Below are 23,353 nucleotides of genomic sequence, written 5' to 3'. Positions count from 1 at the left end.
TCTAAGAATTCCTTAGAATGTTAATGAAACTTCAACTTATCTTTACTGTATCTGGATCACATCTTTAATTTGTTTTGGTTCCCAAAGCAGATTAAAAACATTTACCATCTGTAACGTGCAACTCATTTGCAGACTTTGCAAATCTGTAAAGCTTGCTTCAGCTCATTGTTGTAAAATGGCCAGAAAGATTAGATAGTTTAGATAAAAAAGATAATTTGGACAGAACATAAGAACTCAAACTAAAATATAAATCATACAATAAATCATACCTAAAGCAGGTTATTGGGAATTGGTGAGGAACAATAGGCCATTTCCTAGTATTAATATGATTTATTTGAATATAATTAACTACATTTCCTAAATTCAGATGCTACCAGGCGATGTCGGGGACAACAATGTACCATGTGTTATGTTTATTTTTCCCCCTAATACCCCATATTCTTTTTCTTTATCATTACAAAATGCAATAAAAATTGTCAAATTGAAAAAAAAAATAGTGCTGGCTGCACTTATACATCAACTATATGAATACTAGTGGTGGAGTTTTTGTCAAAATTTAAGTATTGACCATCAAGCGTGTTTCTGGGGTCAGAGACCTATGGATCGTATATTTGTTGTTGCACCAGTAAAGCCACATATAGCGTAGATACAAAGTTCATGTTGTCATTGTGCAGTACTTATGTAGCCACTTCACAATTTGCTATTGAAGCAACTGGGATACATCAATTATTGATGAAAATGGAGTGTCCTTTTGCTGAGGCAGTCAGCTTTTAGGCAGTGGTCACAGTACACATACTTGCACATTCTATTACTAGTCCATAATGTGAGCTCTAGCAATGATTAAACCTACAAATTCTCCCTACAATTTAAATAGAGTGAAGGCATGCAATGAAAAAAATAAAGGCACTCTGTAAATGTATTCTATTACAAAAATTTACAATAAAGAATACTCACCTAATTCCATGAAACCGATGGCTTTTAATTTAATATCTTCAGTTAGCTTTTGAACTTCAGTCAAATAATGAAGAACATAGATATTTGGTGCAAAGTTAATCATGTTTTGCTCTCCACAACCATATGGCATATGGATCAGAGACTCAAGACCATCTATTGAAGATGCAAGAAGATCTCCTGTATAAAGGGCAAAAGCAGGTGAAAGAGTAAAAAATTGTAAATTATAACACTTGCACAGAGAGAAAGAGAGATATAAATAAATAGATAGATATTGCAAAGCTCACTAGAAATATCAAGTCTTACCATTAACCGTGATAAATGCTTCCTCGCTACCTTCAACCAAATCATCAAGAAAAGTGAATGGGAACATTTTGACTACAGTCTTAGCAGCACCTGCTGTGCCAACTACATCAAAAACCGCAGCCTGGGAATAAAATCTCTTTATTTCTTCAGCCTTTAAAAAGAGAAGTTTAAGAATCAACAAATGGTTTATTGACTAGATTAATATTGAATAATTTGATTGATGCATTTTGTACTTCAAACTCCTACATGAGATCCAACTGTAATTTTTTTCTGCTGCATGCAGGGCCACATGTATTTCAAATTCTATCTATGTATGAACCAATCATTTCATAGTGATTGCTTTACATTTGGAAAATTAAATTGCTTAGTTAATACTGCCTGAAATGTCAGAGTATGCTTAGAGTGCTTTGCTGGTGGTGTTTATGCTATGTGATTATTAAAAAAAAAAATTATAAAGCACCATCAGATTTAAGGGACTTTATGTAAGGAATAATTAACGACAGGCCGTTGAATTATTAGAAAAATAATGCACAACCGAGATGGTAATGCGGTCACGATGCAAAACGGAGTGGCCGTTACACCTCGGGTGTGCATTATTTTTTCTAATATTTATTACAATAAATATTTATATACAACTATTCTGCTTACACTACAGTTACCACACCTCGAAACATTGCTCAGATGATGTATTTCAAGACGTTTGTCAAGTTTTTGTCATTAAAACGCTCTTGTATGTATGCCCATATTTATGTACGCATGATATGAATTAAGCTCTCTAACATTGTAACAATATACATTGGTCTTTCACGAGTCTAACTTATTGCAATATGCATAGATCTTTCACAAGTTTTCTTTACTCAAGCTAATAGTATTATCAATTCTACTGCATATGGATAGCGTTTTAACTATGACGAAATAATTTTTAATTTTCACAAGAATAAATGTCTTTACAACTCTAACATTGCACAAAATAATATTTTCACATATCAAGTTGATTGTAACTTACCTTTACAAATATACTTTTGGTTGTATTATAAAATGTTCCAGATGAATTTGCCTTCACTGTTATTGAGATCTGGCCTAGATGTTTTGGTTTGATTGGGAACAAAACAGTTTTTGTTTCCTGACTGCGAATGGCCACATCCATAAGGCCAGGAACACTTGAATCAGTATTCGGAATGATTATCTCGAAGGAGTCACTAGCTTCAAGTTTAACTGTGGCCTAAAAAAATAAGAAGAACATTTAGAACTTAACAATATATACTTGTATACATTTTACCTGGTTTCCAGGAAGTTCCACATCATTTTCACAACAGCTCTACCAACATTATTTTAGTGCTTTAGAATTAAAGAGACATATGATATCTATTTACCTTGAGTACCTTGAAAATATATAATTTCTTGATTCCTGGAGTGCAGTATCATATTTTACCATATTGCCATTTGCAGTCTGATCCTTTCATGTCAATGTTTATATCTGACTTTAAAGGGATCATCTAAATAATAAAAAAGCTACACTCATTTGCATTAATAATGGTGCATGGAAGTCCCTTTACCTGCCTACCTGCACATAGTTGTAACTCATAATTGCTACATTTTTAAAGAAAATTGATTTCTTTTAAATTATATACAAATTTTTTCTTTTCAGGGTGTTTTGTGATTCATTTTAAGTGAGAAACAAAGACAAAACCATTACTTGGCTATATTTAGGCAATTCTACACATTACCTACCTCCATGTTTCTTGTTAACTGGTTAAATAAAGAAACCTCCAAAATAAACTGTTCACCTCTAGTGATGGAGTACGGGAGATTCAATGAAATAAATAAATTCTCAAACACATCAAGCTGTGAAAGACATAAAAAAAAATCTGCTTGTTAATACTTAATTAGATTATAATGTGCTTATTAGGCAGTTTTTATAGTTGTAAATACATTTTCCTATACTACACAATGAGTTAATAAATGTAATAAATACCCCTTGCCACATTTGTCTGACTCTAATAATGGCTCATAATCATGCCTCTACTGCGTTGTGTTGTTCCGCTAGTTTCAGGGGCCCCAAATTCACCCTGACATTTGTCAGTGCAGCACCAAAGGGAAAAAAAACTGGTTGATGATAGCCATAGCTGTTGGAAGCCAGAGTCTCTTTCCCAGGGTTATTTGAAAATAATAAGGTACCACTGCTAACAGTTGAAGACTAAATGATATGATCCCCAGAAAATGAAAGTACAGTCACCTTCCTAAAGCCAACAGGCACAATGTCGTACTTCCAATAAATGAGCCCCAATGTACGTTGCAAAATATCATACTTAAAATGCTAATTTCTCTCCTTCATTATTATAGACTGGCTGCATAGATAACCAGTCATAATTTATCATCATTCTCCCACAATGACACATTATATTTTATCACTGTTCCATTTGACTAAAGTTATATTTTCTAATGCCTAATTTTGGGCACACTTTTTTCGCAATCTTTCAGAATTAATGTGTCCTTCTTAAATTGGCACAGCATTCAGGGATTATGCCAAAAGTTTGGTGACTATTGCGTATTCAAACGAAGACATACATAACCAGTTTATTACTACAAAACCACAAACATCCATTTTTTTTTAGTAAAAAAAGTAAGTGCACCATACATTACCTCAACGGATTCCTCTGTAAATCCAAGTCCATGTTCCTCAGAAATTACGAAAGCATCTGCCACCCAAGAACTGTTTGTTTGAGGAGCAGTCAACTGAAGAATGTTTGTAACACCAGAACTGCAATTTTTAACAACATGTTAAATTGTTGGCAGAGGCTAAAGTGCTGTTATTTTAATTGTCCATGAACGTAATGGCAAATCTATCAGTTTTAGTTTCATAGCCACCTGCACTATCTACATCGGAATGTAGGGTCATGTGGAGAAATGTAGTTATTGAAAAGCTTTGCTACTTTTTAAATTGAAAGAGGAATGAACAAGACAGTGAATCCTGTGTCTGTGCCTGATTTCCCTATTTTTTAATGTTTATTTATATGTTAATAAATATGTACACTAAATTTTTTTTATTTTTTTTATTTTTTTAATATGAATATTAATTTTGGTGTAAATATCATCTATACATTCTTATAATATATTATGAACAGGCTTTAATTGTGCACATATTTTGTAATGAAAAGCAAACCTATTATACATGCCACTCGTTTCCAGCATTTTATAATAATTAACATACCTAACATTGGTTTCTTTCCAAACCCATGTTTCTGGAATAAAAGGTTCCATACGTGGCAGATTTAAAACAATTTCATCAGTTCTGGTTGATGTTGATGGAAATAATACTGAAAAATATAGTAAAATTAGAAAAATCATATAGAGACCATTATTTATCATGCTGCATATAAATTATAAAACACTGGTGTAAGCCCATTGTGACTTATTGAATCCTCGGGGTATTAATAGACCTTAATTATTATTCTAAATAAATATCCTGAGATAGAATGGAGATAATTGTTGTGCATATAATTAAAGGGACACTCCAGGCACCCAGACCACTTCTGCTCATTGGAGTGGTCTGGGTGCCAACTCCCACTACCCTTAACCCTGCAAGTGTAATTATTGCAGTTTTTTTTAAACTGCATTAATTACCTTGCAGGGTTAAGTCCTCCCCTAGTGGCTGTCTGTCAGACAGCCACTAGAGAGAACTTCCTGCTCTATAGCACTGAAAATGAGAGCCAACTGAGGTCCAACCTTAATCTCCCTCATAAATGAGGACACACTCCTCAGACGCATACAGCTCTAAGTCTAGATGTACTGTAGATCATACTACATTAACTCTGCACCTGGATGATACTACTGGGACCTACGTTTCCAATATGGTAGGAGATAACTTCTTGACCCAAGCCATAATATCACTTTTCAGGTCACTTAGACTTGATGAAGGCATCCCGTCCAGTATAACCATAAGGTGACGACTTTCGCGTGCTCTATTAAAAGCATTATACATGGTTTAATGGCAATGACGATTTCTTACCATATGCTTGATAAGATTATTATCTATGTTTCCATGAGACTTGCGTGTCTCTCACTTTCCTTACTAATCGCACTGATGTAACTGATTTGATGACACAAACATTGCAATCTTCATTCATACATCATCCAACATTCATTATGACGCATGTGGGGGAGTGCGGGGCACTGGGGCCGAATATTAAGTTCCTATTACTTTAACTCATGTTAGCATAGGGAGATATTTGCTGTTTATCCCAAATTTATTTTATACAAGTTCAGTTGGTTGTTCATTAAAAAAAGTAACCTTTCTCCATTAAGCATTGGTAATTTATCTGGTTTGTTATTTCATTCCAATGTAGGTACCTTTACTTATTCCAATTTCTCGCTATGCATATTTACTCAAGCTATTAGTATTATCAATTTTACTGCATATGGATAGCATTAATTTTAACTATGATGAAATCATTTTCCATTTTCCCAGTCTTTTAAGATTACTTTTTAGAGTGTCTAACCCTAAACATGATTACCAAATGTGGAAATGAGATCATTTTCCATTAGTGCATCTCCAACATTGGTCATTATACATTTTATTTAGTTTTGTTGGAACAAGCTGTATAAAACTTTATAATACAGCTCAGTCAAATTTACACAGTGCGTACTGTGTTTGACCCACTTTATACTCTGTTTCCAGGTTTGGATGTCAAATAATTTTTTTTTTTTTACCGTCTAGTTCCCAATTCGTTATTGGAGTCTCTTTAACAATGACTTCATTAATATTAAGAAATTTGAGTGAGCGGGATATCATGATGTCATTATGTTCTAAGATTTGTTTTGTAGATAAATATTTTTTTACTCTCAAGTACGTTAACACTTCGCTTAGAGCAAGAGAATAAATAGACCGCAAACTTTGAAAAGGAAATAGACCGTTAGAATAAATATTTGAAACCTGGTTGATTCCACATTTTTACCAACTGCTCAAATCCAAATCTCTTACATTAATTTCCAGATATTGCAATTCTATTTATTTGATTACATTTTTTCTTTGTGTTTTTAACTGTAGTCAGAATCGCCTTGATTATTGGGTTTCTTGTATTTTTTTATAATGGGCTTCTTTTGTCTATCCAAAAACAATCATAGAGTATATCTGATTTAAACTCGAGAATTTCAATTCCCTTCCATAAATTAGTGTTGTCCCTATTTTTGTCCCAGGCTAAATAATAAAATAGCAAAAAAGTTTTACGGAAAACATATACATCTGGGAATTCCAGACCTCCATTTCTCCCTGATTTCTTAAGGATTAGCTGAGAAATTCTAGGTTTCCTATTTGCCCATATAAACTCGGAGATAGTAGCTTGAAAACAACATTTAAAAAATTTGTAACTGGCCCTGGATCATTCTAAAGAAATACATTAACTTTGGGAGCAAATAGACATCTATTTTACCTAACCAGGATAGTTCAATCTTACTCCATTTCTTGAAGTATATTTTAAAATCTTCTAATAGGCTTAAATAATTTGAGTTAATCAAATTATCAAAGGATTGAGTGAACTTCATCCCCAGATAATCAATAAACATGCTGTCCCAGTTAAAGTTGTACATTTCCCTAAGTTGGACCAGCTCCGAGGTATATATTGTCAATATCTGTGTCTTGGTTATGTTTAATTTGAGGTTAGAAAATTCACCATACTTCTTCATCAATTTCAACACAACGGATTTAGGCGGGTTCGTCAGAGTCAGAAGAGCATTGTCCACGAATAAAATGATCTTCTGCTCCACTTGGCCAACCAAGATTCCCTTTGCCCGTTCTTTTTGTCTAATTTAAGCCGCTAGAGGTTCCATGGCCAGAATATAGAGCAAAGGAGCCAATGGGCATCCCTGCCTTGTAGCATTTTTAATATAAAAATATTTTGACTACATTGCTGGACCAATAACATTTGCTGTTGGGTTTGTATAAAGAAGCATTATACCTATCATTCCAAAATGTTGTTAGACCAAATCCATGAACTGCCAGTTCAACCTATTAAAAGCCTTTTCAGCGTCTAATGCTAAAAAGGCTGCATTGATTTTTTTTTAAATTGATTCTATGGATCAGGTTCAGAACTCTACGTATGTTTTCAGTAGCTCCTCTGTCTGACGAACCCTATCTGATCTCAATGGATTCAGGAAGGTATTATTTCCGATGTGATAAAACCTTTGAATAGATCTTGACATCTAAGTTTATCAATGAAATGGGTCTATAATTAGAGGTTGGCATTGGATCGTTGCCTTATTTTTGTATAGGGAGAATGAAAGCCTGAAGATATTCCTCAGTAACTGATCCTGTTTTGGGAAAATGGAAAATACTCTCAATAGTAATAGGGTCATTACTGACTTGAATTTACAATAAAAGATAGATGTGAAGTTATCAGGCCTCAAAGTATTGATTACCTCATCAATTTCACTTGAGGATATTGGCCTATTCAGATTGTCTAGCTCATCTTTAGTTATTTTTGTGAGTTTGGATTTTTGACAGGAAGGATTTAATTTGTTGATTACATTTTTCTATTTGAAACTAGATTATGTAAGTTAGAATAGTATTCTCGAAAGGCATTGGAAATATTTTGTGGCAACAAATGTATATGGTTCTCTATAACAATTTTTAAAAATGATTTCTGTCTTACATTTATGCTTTAGTTTATTAGTTAGAGATTTACCAATTCTATTATTGCTATAGTACCATTTCTGTTTTACACTTCGAATATTTTAACTAACTTTTTCCAATGTCTGATTATTTATTTGTTGTCTAATTAGCTTTAATTCAGATAATAAATTATCATTTAAATTATTCTTATGTTGCCGTTCAATATCGATCAGTCTTATAAACAGTTGTTGCAAGTGCTCAGCCTATTTTAATGTATTTATGCCCCGAGGGTCACATCTGAAACCTCACCATTATTGTTTGGTTGTATGACGCTCTGTGCTCGACACTCCTCAAATAGTAAATAAAAATTCTTATTCGACTTTAGGAGATTGTCGCTTAGCCTCCATTTAGCGCTTACTTTTTATTACGTATTATTTTTAATAATCATTATTAATGGCGCACGGTCTGTACTAATGCTTTCAATCAATGGTAATGAGTAATTGCTGGTTAAAAACAGATCATTGTGCGAGTATGATTGATGGCTGTTGGAGTAAAAGGTATAATCTCTAACTGATGGGTTTAACACTCACCAGCAGTTGTATAATGCATTTTGCCATAGTAAATTTTGAAATTTGATATTATCTATTCTAAACCTTATGGGAAAGGGACATTCTTAGCATGGCTTCTATCTATACTGGAGTTAGGAACACAATTAAAGTCGCCTCCTATTAAAGTACCCATCACGAGAGTATCAATTTTAGAGATTAGATTACTTATAAATTTAAAAGTTAAAGTATTCGAAGCATAAACATTGATTAAAGTATATAACGTATCGTTTATTTTAACTATAAGAATTTGATATTGCCCACTAGGATCCTTATACTGAAATATCAGTTCAACTTTCAATTTACTAGGAAATATTAGGGCAACCCCTCTTTTTTTTTTTTTTTACCTTCTTCAAAGTTTGAGAAAAACAACAAGAAAAATCTCGTAAACTTCCAAATTTTTGTAGGGTCTGCGGACCAGTATGATTCATGAATAAAACCCACGTCAACATTTTGGTCTCTCAGGTGATTATATAGACTTCCTCTCTTTTGTAGGGAATTAAGACCCTTGGTATTAATCGAAACAAATTTCAATGTCATTAATATATAATTTGTGCTCTATACTTCCTCTTTCCTTCCTTTTTCCTGCCCATCCCCACCCCATCTCTGCGTCTTAACAGATTACATACCTCCTTGACAGTCCAGGTAAATTAACCTGAGCTGTGGAGAATAAACAACATTCAAACAACTTCCATACCAGATCAACACATTGAATCTATACATCTTGTGTATATCTTCCTATGATGTCTGCCAAATAGCCTGTCCTGGGAAGAGACTATGTTGGACTATCTTTATCAATACACTTTTCACATAATACTTGAAAGAATAAAGACCATTGTCTTATCTCCTTCAGTTTATCACTGCTTGTAAGAATATTGTGGAAATTTAGAAAGAGGAGGAAAGCGAGAGAGGAAAAAAAGTATATAAAATAACAGTAAATTAACTTTTAATTTAAGTAAATGTCAAAATGTGCATGCAATGTGCATGCAATTACAATGTATCCACAAATCGAAAACTACATAAAAATCACAGGTTGGTTCTTAGTTTACTGGCTGTCTTTCTGTCCATCAATGTTCCAAATGAAAATACATATTTTTCTTGCAAAAAAAAAATAATTACACAAGATGTATACAAATTGGATGTCTAGTCCTGAATGTTTAATATAGGCTATGTTCCAAAAGCTAACTTTTATCGTGTATATTCTACAGGAGTCAATAAAGGTTCAAGGTAAACACCATGAGTCTCATTTGCACATCCCTAGATTGAAATATTGCATACTGAAAATATGTGTCTTAAAATATGTCTCCCTACTTGTATAGGACATGCACGTGTGCTCATCAAAGTTCTGTTATGTGCACTGTATTTACAGGGGAGGTTGCCTACCTTTCCACATAACACAAGTGTTATAGATTAAATTAAGTTTGTATCATTGTTAATTTAAAAATGCCATGTGGAACACAAAGCTCAATTGTATTTCTACAGAAGTATTATATATCATGTAACATTTTGGTTGTAACATAAAACTACAATGCATAAAAATAATAATACTGTAATAATAATAATACATCATTAAATAGACTTACTTTCATGTGGACTATTAATAACGTCAATCTGGATATCACTCAGACTATAACCCGTGCCCTAATTTGAAGAAAATGAATTATGTTTATTTTTGTTACCTTGAATAAGTGCTAAAATAAAGTACAACACACCGAGTTAATGTTTTCTTTATGTTAAAGTTTTTGTTCATAAAATATTCAGGCAAAATGTACCTTTCATATTTAGAATGAACACATTTATATTTTTAACAAAAACTGTAGGTGTTAGCATGCGACTAGTCTATAACCTGGTTAGAAGATAAGTTCACTTTCAGGTTGGTACAAATTCTATCTGTAAACTGTTCTTGAAAAATCTGTATTTTAGGTATATAGAACAATCATGAAAATAAAAGTCAGTCCTTTCATAATACAGAGGTGAGTATTGCACATTCTCTGTTATTAAAGGGACACTATAGTCACCCAGACCACTTCAGCTCAATGAAGTGGTCTGGGTGCCAGGTCCCTCAGGTTTTAACCCTGCAGATGCAAACATAGCAGTTTCCGAGAAACTGCTATGTTTACATTTGGAGTTAAGCCAGCCTCTAGTGGCTGTCTTCCGGACAGCCACTAGAGGTGCATCTGCGACGCTGGAGGCATTTTATGCCTCCATCAATAAGAGCATCCATAGGAAAGCATTTATAAAATGCTTTACTATTGACAACTTGAATGCATGCGCGGCACTTGCCGCACATGCGCATTCGGCTCCGCTGACTTCGGCAGAGGGAGCTGACGTCAGTGGGGGAGGAGAGGTCACCAGCGCAGAGGGAGCCCGGTGCTGGAATAAGGTAAGCTGCTGGAGGGGTTTTAATCCCTTCAGCGCCATGGGAGAAGGGCCCTGAGGGTGGGGGCACCCTCAGGGCACTGTAGTGTCAGGAAAACCACTTTGTTTTCCTGGCACTATAGTGATACTTTAATTTTTTTTACATTTGAATAATGGCTATTTTCACTTACAAAATATACCTATTCTCTTTCATTATATCAGTCTGCATAGTACATAAAATTTACCTCAGTGTATGTCACAAGTTCATTTTCCACCTAGAAATAAAAATGATTGTATTAGCACTAAGAACATTCACACATAGACCATTTACACAGTTTAGAAATATAACTGCTGTCTTCATATGATTTTAAACATTCATCAATTGTGGTCATATGAACATTTTTAAGACAACTGAACATTTTTATTTCTAATATAAAATAGTGGAATTTGCAGAACAATCTTTCAATTTACCAACATCCCCATACTGGCCATTTTGGTCTACACTCCTGAGTAATTGCAATATTCTATCTAAACATATACATTCATAGTTGTCTAGGTTGAAAAAGACTTAAGTCCATCAAGCTCAACCCTTTATAATTTAAGTGCCATAATTATTCATACATGTTAGTTTGCTAACATATTCCATGTATATACTCACTCTTTTTGCAGTAAAAGCGTTTCCATTTAACACAGTTGGAGATTTTTTTTCAGCCATTCTTAGACCCACCAAAGAGCCGAATTGTGACACATTCAAATTCAATGAAATATTTTCTGAAGGTCTTGTTACTATTTTATTCCATGACAAGGAAACCTAACATCAGGAAAGACGAAAAGGACTATGTCAATTCACAAGTGGCCATGTAATAGTCAATGCAACTAAAGTATTTTCAATCAATTATTAACATCAAGCTTTAAGTTTAATAATGCTCAAATTGTATTAGGACTAAATAATTGTTGCTCTCATTTTGTGGAATGGACATGATATTATTAAATGTTACTGACAAAGCATTATTTCAAACCCCAGTATTAGTAGATGCCACCATGTGGTCCAAAGGTTTATTACACTGAAGTAATTATACAATTTTGACAGTACTGGGTGAGATCTTGTAGGGAGCTTGAGATGTTTTCAAAGGGACTCTACATGTAAAAATAATGCTAAACTCCTGCAAATATGAAAAAATGGGTAGCCTGGATATCGGTAAACTGCTTGAGTTTAAATAGCAGATTCAAATTGTGAAGCAGCCTAATGTGACATTCTAACACAAGATTTGTATCCCAAAAATATAATTTTTCATTCAAAATATAATTTTTGAATGATGCAATGACACTAAATTGATTTACTTGTTGTTAAGTTACTGTTTGCTTGTTGCCTTGAATATTGTTGGTAAACATTAATCATTTTGAAGGCTTTCATTGTCTTAATTATATCAGCTTGTTTTCAGATGTCATTACACGTCTAAGCAGAATATAGAGCCAACCTGTCATACTTGTTATAGTAAGCTTGTTATTATTCTATTCCCACTCAAGACAAGCTGTTTAAGACAATTATAACAGAAGACAACTAGTAGATTAGTTGGGTATAATGTGACATAGGGTAGGTTGGTTAGAAAATGTGTAGAATTACCCTTTTATAAATAAGTTGTGATTATCTGCTACACATCAATGTAATTGCAAAGGGCCAGTGCCCTATAGTGTAGTTAATACTAATAGCTTGTGTCTTGAGTAACATTTTATAATTTGTTGGCTAAACATACGTTTTTCTTTCATGTTTACCTTGTTCTTAAAGAGTCCTTTGATGTACAATATTTCATTCGTTTTTAAAATAACCTGCTCATTTTTTCTAAAGAAATACACAATCAGAGTAACTTTTGGAGCCCAAGAGTATTCTGGAGTGAGGATGAATGATGCATTCTTAGACTGCCCAGCAGCAACTATGATCCCTTTGGCCATCACCTAGAGATAAAAAAGTGCAAGTTGATGATAAAATGTAAATTGATAAAACTATGTATTTATTTATTATACATTGTCATACTCATGTATACATACATCATGATGTAGATATTATTATTTTTATTATTAGATATAAATTAATATTCTGTTTAAATAAATACAAACTCAAGAAACCTAAATTTGGACAGATCATCAATGTCACTATTTTTGAGTAGATAGCTCCCTAATTTGGCATCCTTATTTGGAATTTAATTATGGTAATCAGACGTAAGGATTACAAATAAGGGACTTATCTAGTAAACAGCTAGAAGATCAGAACTAAGAAGAAGAAAAAAGCTTTTTTTAAGTTTGCTGTTTCAGTTACTTAATAGATGTGTTCTTAATTTGCTATCCTCGTGAAAATGAATTGATCTAAAAAATGTGTTTTTGTTTTATTTCGGTTAGTAAGAAATTGGGAAATTCAGATGCTTCCGAATTTCCAAATCGATTCTTAGATGAATTTGGCAAATGAATTGCACATGTCTACCAAACGCATAACAAAGAAGAAAGAGCAAAAGTTATCTGTGCTGAGTCACAGGGATTTTAACCCACGACCAATAATAACAAAGTATTTGGAAACCTTGGACTTTTTTTTTATTTTTATTATTATTAGCCCAGACCTATGCATTTGTCCCATACCTCCCTGTTATTGAATAGCAAAAGTAACTTTCCTTTTAAAATCAGTAGAAAAGTTTCAATATAACATACCACATAGTACATGTCCTGGGCCTGTGGATTGGTAGCAACATCAACTTGGAATGCTTCTCCAACCTGAAATATATATATATATACACTTCAGTCTTTTGATTTAGTTATGTTACATCATTGTAATATTCAGATTATTGTTATGATCCAATGTCACTGTATTTCTAATTACTTTGAAATGAAAATAGTACATTAAAAATGTTACCTGCTTTATCGAATTTGAAGTTTTTATTTCGGCATAATAAGGTAATGTAAGAGGAAATCTTACATCTCGAAGATTCCATCGCTCAGTGGTATTTTGATAGTGTGCCTGCAAACATAATTATTGGTTATATATACTTTTTAAAAAAGGTTTTGCATTAGAAGTTTTTTAAATAAATAATTATTCAGATGAACATAAAGAAAGCACCAGTCATAGTTAAAATCGGTGTATTTGGTATGTAATCAATATTATATTTTGCAAACCATATTATACAGAAGGACAAACAATATTATGTTTAGTATTAAAAGGAAAAAATATACTTTAAAAAAATATTTAAAGAAATATCATGAGTACATGGGAATTCTCACAATTATAGAAGGCATTTTAACCCATTGCAACAAAACTGGTAAAACTCATCTTTTGATTTTTTAATTATGTCAATATGTACTTTTTTAAATTTATGTTTACATTAAACTGACTATAACAAGACATACAAAACATAAAAAAAATTATTCAAATGCTCTTGTATTCCTAATTTGAAATAAAATAGTGTTCATGATTCCCTTTGTGACTGTGAGTTTTTCTATTGGAATTGCAGTTCAAGGATATTTTGTTTGGGACATTTTAAATTTCAAAGTGTTTGCGAAGATATATGAAAATAAATATAAGATAGCATTTCATTAACCCCTTAATGACACAACTTCTGAAATAAAAAGGAATCATGACGGAATATATCCGTCATCTGTCCTTAAGGGGTTAATAGGTAATCTGAATTTATCAATGATGCTATCTACCCAAATGAACACTTAAATTGTAATTACAGGGGCTACAAATTACAATAAATCAATAATAACCCACTTGTATTTGGTACTTTTCAAAAGATATCTGTGACATTTGCCTCAAACAGGGGAGCTCCATCTTGACTTTGGAATTGCACCCTAGGCCTTGAAATATATTATATTTCTTCCAAATTGCTTATCGAGCATACACTCAAATCTATGTATGGCTAAACTTGGTACTGCAGATAAACTACAGTTCTAAAGAAATTAAAGGGTTTCTCCAACCACCATGACCACTTCATGATGATAGGAGTCTGAATGGGCAACGCTTTTGCTTAAAGCACTGCACATTGACAGAAATTCGCACTATGCCGCGGGTTAATTGCACCCTTAGCACATGTGACCTAAGCAGCCTGTTCCGGGCTACCTCATGTCAATTCTGTGCATAATTTATGCCTGTTATCAGCTTGCACAGCATTCTGGCAACAGATGTAAGGAGAACTGCCTGCAAGGGGACACTATGCCCGTCCCTCCCACCCTCCCACTGTGCACTCCATCTTTTACAGCCAGTTTTTGTATTCATCAAAAGCCCTCCCACCCTCCCCACTATCTTCCACTGTGCCTCCCCACTCCCCCTTTCTCTATTCCCTCTTGGAGACAGAAGGCGCATGCACTATGAGCCAGCGAAAAAGTTAAATTACAGGCTTCTCTATCAGAAGCATGTAAATTGGACCGCACAAGGCCCCTGTGATGTTAAAGAGAGCAGGGAAGTCTGGATTCAATGTTAGTAATACTCTTCTTTTTAATAAATTAAGTGGGGGGATCTATCCAGAAATACCCAGTAGGGCAAAACAACCTCAGGTTTATAAAGAGTAACAGTAACTCTTTAAGACAGTTTATTGATACATGCATTGTCTAGGTTAGCCTTCACTTGAATGAGTTTGATAGGTTTTCGTTAATATTCTCTGATTAAACAAAACTTTTTTTTTTTAAAGATTTTTTTTCTGGCACCAACCTCAATCATTATTGTTGCAACATAAAACACTATTGAAAACTGAATGCTAATAATTCCAGATTCAGGAATCGTGTAATTGCACTCGATTGTATTGAAATAATTGGTATCTGTTTCATTGTGTCCTTGGATATCCTCAGTTGTCCTCTGAACAATCTTAACTGTAACAATTTTCTTTCTTTCTTCTTGTGTTAATGAAGAATTATCAAATCTCACGACCTGCAACTATAAATACAAAAGAAATACAATTTTGAAACAGCTTTTTTTTATAGTTAGACAAATAAAAGTACTTGTGTAATTTTTTTTACCAGTTTGTCGACTTTTACCAACTCTTTAAAACATATGTGTAATGCTGACTAATAGATGTAATTTTTTCATATTTTAGTATTTGACTATTCAATTTCCAACACTATCTACAGCACAAATATGGAAAATATGTAGAATTTAAGACATATAAGTGTTTATACTGATGTATTTTGAGACAAACATTTTAATATATTCTGCAGTCTTGTACAATTGGGGGAATAAACAGTACAATGTAATTAATACAAAGGGTAAAGAGGGCCATGCCCGTGAGCAAGATCTAGCCACAGAAACTCTTTTATACTGAGTACTGAGGCCTCAATTTAATGTTGTTTGGTAAGCTTTTAAAATGGTATCTTACTTTTGGATATAAATTTAAAATTATTTAATATACAGAAAAAATATTATAATTATAGCAGGGTAACTTTGGAGGTGCTGACCAGAGATACATTTTTATGATACATGCAACCACTGGCAGCATGTAAAGGAAATGAGGGGGTAATTGAGTATGACGTCAAACAGCTGGAGAAGCATGTTATAAGGTTATAAAGTCGAGTGGAATTGAAATGGCTTTCTTTCTCCTGGCGGGTTTGAGAAATTAGGCATAAGAAAGAGAGAGAAAAAGTTATTTGAAGGAATTTTCTGCTAGGACAAGCAAGGAATGGAGAGGGAGAGGGTAGAGAAAACATTTGTTGTGTGCAGCAATTGAATTTTTAATTAACCACAATGTATTTCATTTACAACATGTATGTGTCCAGCATAGCTCTTCTTATTGTATATTGCTTCTAACCAAAGTAATATTGCTTCTAACCAAAAATTGTATATCAACCATAGCAACTAGTTTTTAATTGAAATTCAATCTTTTACCATTAATATATTAACCATTTCACTTTTCTTTTTTTGTTTAGTTTGTTGAGGTAAGAGAATGTGTAAAGATTTTGCAACTTAATATGAATGTTTAAATTTCATTAGACTAACAAAAACCTGAGAAGCTTAAACATACCTTTGCTGTGAAATTCAAGCCTTGTGCAGTCTCTTGCGGTGCACTGGATAAAACAAGGCTGTACTCAGAGTCTATTATATGCAATAGTGATGAAGCTTGTGCCACAATACCTAAAAATATATAAATATATTACAATTGCAGTGGTATTAATAACTTCACAGTATTATTATTGTTGATATTTATATAGTGCCAACCTTTTCTGCAGCGATTTACAATATTATAAAAAGGGACAATTTAACAATAAATTATATAATTACAAAGTACTACAGGAACAATAAGTAGATGAGGACCCTGCTCAGATGAGCTTACAGTCTAGAGGAGTGGAGTATAAAGATACAATAGGAAGGGCATTAAGGAGGACAGCCCACAACTAGGTGGAATAGTAGAAGATCTGGAGGTAAGAGTGGTGTGTGGCTTTTTAGGAGAGAGCAAGAGACAGATATGTGAAGTAGAAGATACTCTGAGAGGCCATAAGTATTTCTGAAAAGATGGGTTCTGAGGGACTTGTTAAATGATTGAAGACTAGGTCTGAGTCTAATGGGGGTAGGGAGGCTGTTCCAAAGGAAAGGAGTCACCCGTGAAAAGTCCTGCAAGTGAGAGTTTGCAGTGAGGGTGCGAGGAACGGACATGAGAAGGTCACCGGCAAAGCGGAGAGACCGAGAAGGTGCATACCTACCAATCATTGAAGAACTGTAACAGGGGCTAGTGGTGTTGTGTAGAGCTGTATAGGTTAGGGTTAGTATTTGAATTGACACCTATAGGATACAGGAAGCCAGTGAAAGGATCAAGAGAGGCTGCACCTGGTCCTGCATGCCCTAAGTGCATGGGCTACCCAATGGCAATGATTCCTCAGGGGGCCTGGTCAGCACTGCGGTCCTTTAACAGTGCGACCAGGCCCCTTTGATAAAGTCTGTACTGGGAAGAAGTGACAAGAGAATCTCTAACTTCCAACAGCCTCAGGAAGCCCACTGAACCCCAGGGAAGCCACCTCCCTACACCCTAATTATGGTTATTAAATATTTCTTTTTTGTACATATGTATTATCTGTAAAAAGAGACATGCAGTTTATAGTAAAGACTTGATATGCACTTTATAAACTTTATATGCACTCTATACATTTTAAAGCACTTTATATATGTTTAATATCTCTTTCGGTATAAGCATATTACTCATTGTAAAATGTGGAATAGTTTATTAATTTCTGCAAGACCTGTTTCCACTAGGATCTCATTATGGCAGTTTATTATGCCAATAGACATTTTTATCTTTATTTGTATATGTGATGCAGAGATAAAAAGGAGTGGAACTCCTGTAGAACTCTGAGTGGAACACAGGCATAATTGACGTTCCTGGAACGCACTGGAATGCTTATGTCATGGATGCAACATATGAAGATTACCACTCAAGAGATACAGCCGAGATCGAAGGATTTGGAACAGTGTAGGAGAAAATCTAGACGACAAATCACCAAAAAGGTTGAGTGAACACCCACTATGCCACCAATGAAATTGGAGATAGTGTACCTATATAACATGGACTAAGGGGGGAAGTCAGGTGGTTTACCTTTGTTTTCACAGCATTCTTGATTGAATATTTTATTGCACAAGGTCCCTGAGGAAGTTCTATATTTAGAACAAAACGCGTAGGACTGGGTCCATCTTTTAATTATTTTATTGTATTTGAAATAAATGCTTTTTATACCTTACCTGATTCCCACTCAGTTTGGTTCCTGAAGTTCCATTAACAGAGGGAAGAAAAGGTATTTTTCAGCCCCAGCTTCATCGGTATGTGTTGAAGCTGAAGGCGATTATATACTCTACATTTTGTGAGATTGAAATATTACCGTGTCATTCATTGTACCACAAAAATGTATTACACTATGTGGTTTTGTATCTTCTTATTTTAGGTTATACAGCTGTATCCTATATTTTTCATATATTTATATACTATCTTGTGTGGAATCCATCTGGGAATGCTACCCTGGGAAGCTGTTTATTTACAAGTTAAGTTATATTTGTCTGCTTGATTTTGGCATTGTTTTGTAGTATATGTTTGTTTGTCTGTGTATCTGCATGTGTATCTGTGTGTCTGTGTATCTGCATGTGTGTCAGTATGTGCCATGCATATATGTTTGTGTCTCTGTACCTGTATGCGTGTCAGTCATTGTATCTGTATCGGTGTGTCATTCTGTGTATCTGAATGTGTATGCGTTAATATGTGTCTGTATATATGCATGTGTGTCAGTGTGTGCTCCTGTATGTCTGTGCATCTGTATGTGTGTCCGTGTTTGTATCTATTTGAGTGTTATTGTGTGTATCTGTGTGCCTGTATATCTGTATGTGTGTCAGTGTGTGTGTCTGTTTGTACATATGTGTGTTAGTGTGTATCTGCATTTATGAATTTGTGCGTCTGTGTTTTAGTGTGTATCTGTATCTGTATGTGTGTCAGTGTGTGCAAACGTGTGTCTGTATCTTTGTATGCCATTGTGTGTCTGCGTATCTGCATGTCTGTACCTGTGTGTATCTGTATGTGAGTCAGTGTTTGCATTTGTACATGTGTGTTTATGTGTATCGGTATGTGTGTGGCTATGTATATGTATATACATCTCAACATTCATATGTCAACACAACACACAAATTTACCCCTGCATTGAAATGTCAACACTACATATAGACACACCCCTACATTCAAAGGCAAACACTACACACAAGTAAACCACGTCTTCAAATGGCTACAGTACATAACAACACCTAACACTACACACAAGCTCCTACATTCACACAAAAGCATGCTTGCATTCAAACACATAAACACTGCTCAGTGCTAAATATCCCTTTGGATGGATGGGCAAATGGTGTATCCCCAGATGGCAAAGCATTGTGGGACTTTTACGATAGATAGCAATCTGCCGTTTGGCTATCCTTGTGATAAATTCCTGCACCAGGGCCCTCTTTACTCTAGTTCCGTCACTGGACAGAGGGGTATAAAAGGAGCGACAGAAGAGAAAGATCAGTCTGGCAACAGTATTAATTATAGATTGTAGCAGGGCAGTATGGCTTCTGGGGAGACCAATTAGGAGAGAATTACAGTAATCCATGTGAGAGATTACCATGAGAAATTACCAGAGCATGAACAAGCTCCTTGGCAGCATCTTTCATAAGAAAGGAGTGGATGCAGGCAATGTTTTTAAGTTGGAATTGACAAGTTTTAGCAGCAGACTGGATATGAGATGCAAAGGTGAGGCCAGGATCAATGATAACACCAAGACAGCAAGCATGCAAGGACGGGCTGATGCAAGTACCATCAACTTGCAGAGAGCGTGACAAAGGTAGATCAGTATTATGCCGAGGGAAAATAAGGACATCCAGTCAGAGATTGAAGAAAGGCAGGCAGTGACACCTTGTTAGACAGCAGGGTAGAGATCAGGGGAGGACAGATATATTTGGGTGTCATCGGCTTACAGGTGGCAGTGGAATGCAAAGGAACTAATGAGTTTGCCAAGAAAGGCAGTATAAAGAGAGAACAGAACGGGACCAAGAACAGGACAATGGGGGACTCCAAATGAAACAAGACGAGAAGAGGAGGTGTCATTGGAAGAGGAGACACTGAATGAACGTTGGGAGAAATAAAATGAGAACTATGAGAAGTTAGTGTCACAGAGACCGAGGCATTAAAGAGTTTGGAGAAGGAAGCCACGATCAACAGTGTCAAAGACAACAGATATGTCAGGAAGACTTAGCATGGAGTAGTGGCCTTTGAATTTAGCTGTGATTAGATTAGTAACTACATTGCTCACCATACAGATCTTCATTGTCTGCTCTGAAAATTATGCTCTAACATGTATGAATTTTTTTTCGTACGATCACTGATTATGTTATTATTGTAAAAAATGTTCTTGTCACAATAAATTATATTTTTAAGTAATATATTTATTGTATGTTGTATTATTATTGTTAGTAATATTCATATTAATAGTTATTAATCATTTTTCATAATAACAAATATAAATTATGATAAAATTATACATTTTTTATAATTTTCACAAAATATTATTTTTAACATTTTGCCCCACAATTATCCCTACAGTATTATGAGATAAATAATTTTATAGTAAGTAAACTACTGGTCTGTCATAATGATGCACCATGAAATTAAACGTTTTTGCTTTAGAAAATGCAAAGTGCTAATGTGTGCTACAACGTTCTTAAACAGTAACCCCAACAATATCCTTAACCATTTACCTATATAGTACACTATTACAAAACATTAACCCCTACATTATTATTATTATACATTAACCCTTACACTTCTTACAAGACAAAGCAAATCCTGTACTGCTTTACCACATACACATGCACTATATATATATATATATATATATATATATATATATATATATATATATCTATTAAGCACAGCTACTATAATTCCTTGATTTTCTTCTTTTGACCTCCCTCACCTAATTACTGATGCTGAACATATATTTACATATCTTAATTATAGTCAATTACCTGTAAGTTCTTCAGTCACAGAGGCTGTAATCATTATCAGGCTATTATTCAACAAGGATAACATTCCTTCAGCTGTGAAACTGAAATCGACAGAGCCCGAGATCTAAAATATCAGCAAAAGTAGGCAGTTTTAAGAAATGTTAGGTGTACATTGTGTATGTTTAGATTACATTTTGATACTATGGTTAACATGCCAATTGGAAATGATCATACTGAATAAGCAACACAATCACTACCTGCAAGGGTAGTGTAGCAGGTGTCAGGTTTCCATATTAGCAAATGGCAAGTAAGGAATTGGGCCATCGTTGCCCAAGAAACCCCAATTTTCAAGCACTTTGACTAAGAACAGGGGAATAGCGTTTAAGGTCTAATAGCAACTTGACCACTTTTAGGCATGTAGTGCTTATAGCGCTCAGATTGATATAATGGCAATAGAGCTCGGAAACTACACATATATATATATGCTTTTTAATCACCTAGAAACTTTGCCACTTAAGCAGTCTCCCTACTAACAGATTCTGAAAAGATACACAACAAAGGTGTAAGTCAAAACTATTCTGTACTGCTTCTTCAACCACAGCTTGCCTCCTTCCTTTCTATGCTTAACTCTGAGTTTTTTTTTCTCAAAATAATGAGTTATGTGGAGAAGTGATCCCATTTACAAACATTTTGACCCCTGTGTGATGTTTTTGGTGTAACTTTTTGGAAATATTTTCACCAAGAGGGTTTTAGAAATCCTCTCAATCGGCAGTTAATGCCTCATCATTGTGTTCCAACGACCAGTAAAATGTGAATTTTGAAGAGGAAACAAGCAAGGAATATATAGAAATATGCAACAATGATAGAACCTAGTAGACTTACCTTGTATGTTTTAGTTTCAGTAATTTCAGACATATTAAAGTACACTGTTATCAGAGATACTGTTACATTTCCTTTGATAGGCTTTCCAAAGATATGCCTAAGAAAAATACAAATAAATTCTTAACAATATATTGAATACATCTTGTTTTTTTGCTACTATTATATAACCACGGGGTAAGTGGGTCAATCTCATAAGGGCAGACATGTTGTTGCTAGAAGAGGACCTGCCCAGCATGGGGTGCATTGGCATTGTATCAGGCTTATGCAATGTATGATCATAGATATAAAAGTTGAAAGAGATCCCAGAAGGGATTCCTAACTGGTATTAGAGAATGAATACAGTCATTAAATAGCTAACTAATGTAACTTTAAATACTTGGTAGAGTACAAATACAGTATCACCAGAAAGGATATACTTACAATGTTTTTTTTTCGAAAGGATGTGTTAGACTTTATTCAATATACAGTGGGACCTCGGTTTACAAACGACTCGGTTAACATCATTTTTGGTTTACAAATGAAAATCCAATACAAAGCAAGTTTCCCCAGGATGCATTTCACCTGGGAGGTTTATAGCACCGCCCCCTGCATGCTGGAGCCTGTGAGTAGCACGTGGCATCGAGTGTGGAGGTGTTGGAGTGACTTTTGCATCGAGTTTTGGAATTTTTTGCAATAAGAAACATCCTGAAGAACGCATTAAATTCGTAAACCGAGGTCCCACTGTATACATAAAAGGGGTCTCATCTGATACAGAGTATTCCTTAGACTAGGAAATAAATAGCCTCTAAAGATAACGATAGATTTACCCAATCCTAGTAATATGCAGGAGTAAACCTCAAATCACCATAGGCCTGGTGGAACTAATACCCACCAGATAATCAGATTAATTAGGCTGTCCAAGTCTATAGAGGTAGAGGTATTGGGGGAAGGTACACTAAACAGTGAACCAGAGTTATACTCAAGAGAAATTAGAGGACTAATATCAAGAGAAATTTGAAGTAGAGGAGATGACTAACTATTACATCTGCCTAAATGGCAGTTCCCAAAATCAATGTAAAAATGGTGCAGAGGCAAACTACTATATAGGATATACTTAAATAGAATAGGTACTTAGAGGTATACTGGGAGCTAGGTTGTAAGGAAAGGACAAACCCAAATTAA

The 23,353-nt window shown here is 34.4% G+C and overlaps 1 protein-coding gene across 1 annotated transcript in view; it reads right to left on the bottom strand.

Annotated features, from left to right (window-relative positions):
• Positions 1-23,353, bottom strand: part of LOC134586249 (CD109 antigen-like) — a 44,782-nt gene that overhangs the window by 8,919 nt on the left and 12,510 nt on the right. Inside the window, exons 7-24 of the mRNA XM_063441741.1 lie at positions 22,193-22,289; positions 21,332-21,434; positions 16,821-16,930; positions 15,518-15,739; positions 13,727-13,831; positions 13,525-13,587; positions 12,601-12,780; positions 11,486-11,638; positions 11,073-11,102; positions 10,053-10,110; positions 9,099-9,129; positions 5,968-6,149; positions 4,469-4,574; positions 3,901-4,018; positions 2,989-3,102; positions 2,264-2,479; positions 1,258-1,408; positions 955-1,131 (exon numbers count right to left, since the gene is read on the bottom strand). Of these exons, the coding sequence (XP_063297811.1) occupies positions 955-1,131; positions 1,258-1,408; positions 2,264-2,479; positions 2,989-3,102; positions 3,901-4,018; positions 4,469-4,574; positions 5,968-6,149; positions 9,099-9,129; positions 10,053-10,110; positions 11,073-11,102; positions 11,486-11,638; positions 12,601-12,780; positions 13,525-13,587; positions 13,727-13,831; positions 15,518-15,739; positions 16,821-16,930; positions 21,332-21,434; positions 22,193-22,289 (2,216 nt within the window). The remainder of the gene's footprint in view (positions 1-954; positions 1,132-1,257; positions 1,409-2,263; positions 2,480-2,988; positions 3,103-3,900; positions 4,019-4,468; positions 4,575-5,967; positions 6,150-9,098; positions 9,130-10,052; positions 10,111-11,072; positions 11,103-11,485; positions 11,639-12,600; positions 12,781-13,524; positions 13,588-13,726; positions 13,832-15,517; positions 15,740-16,820; positions 16,931-21,331; positions 21,435-22,192; positions 22,290-23,353) is intronic.

This window comes from Pelobates fuscus, chromosome 2 (genome assembly GCF_036172605.1).
Source record: "Pelobates fuscus isolate aPelFus1 chromosome 2, aPelFus1.pri, whole genome shotgun sequence".
Lineage (NCBI taxonomy): Eukaryota > Metazoa > Chordata > Amphibia > Anura > Pelobatidae > Pelobates > Pelobates fuscus.
This window is presented reverse-complemented; position numbering and strand designations above follow the sequence as displayed.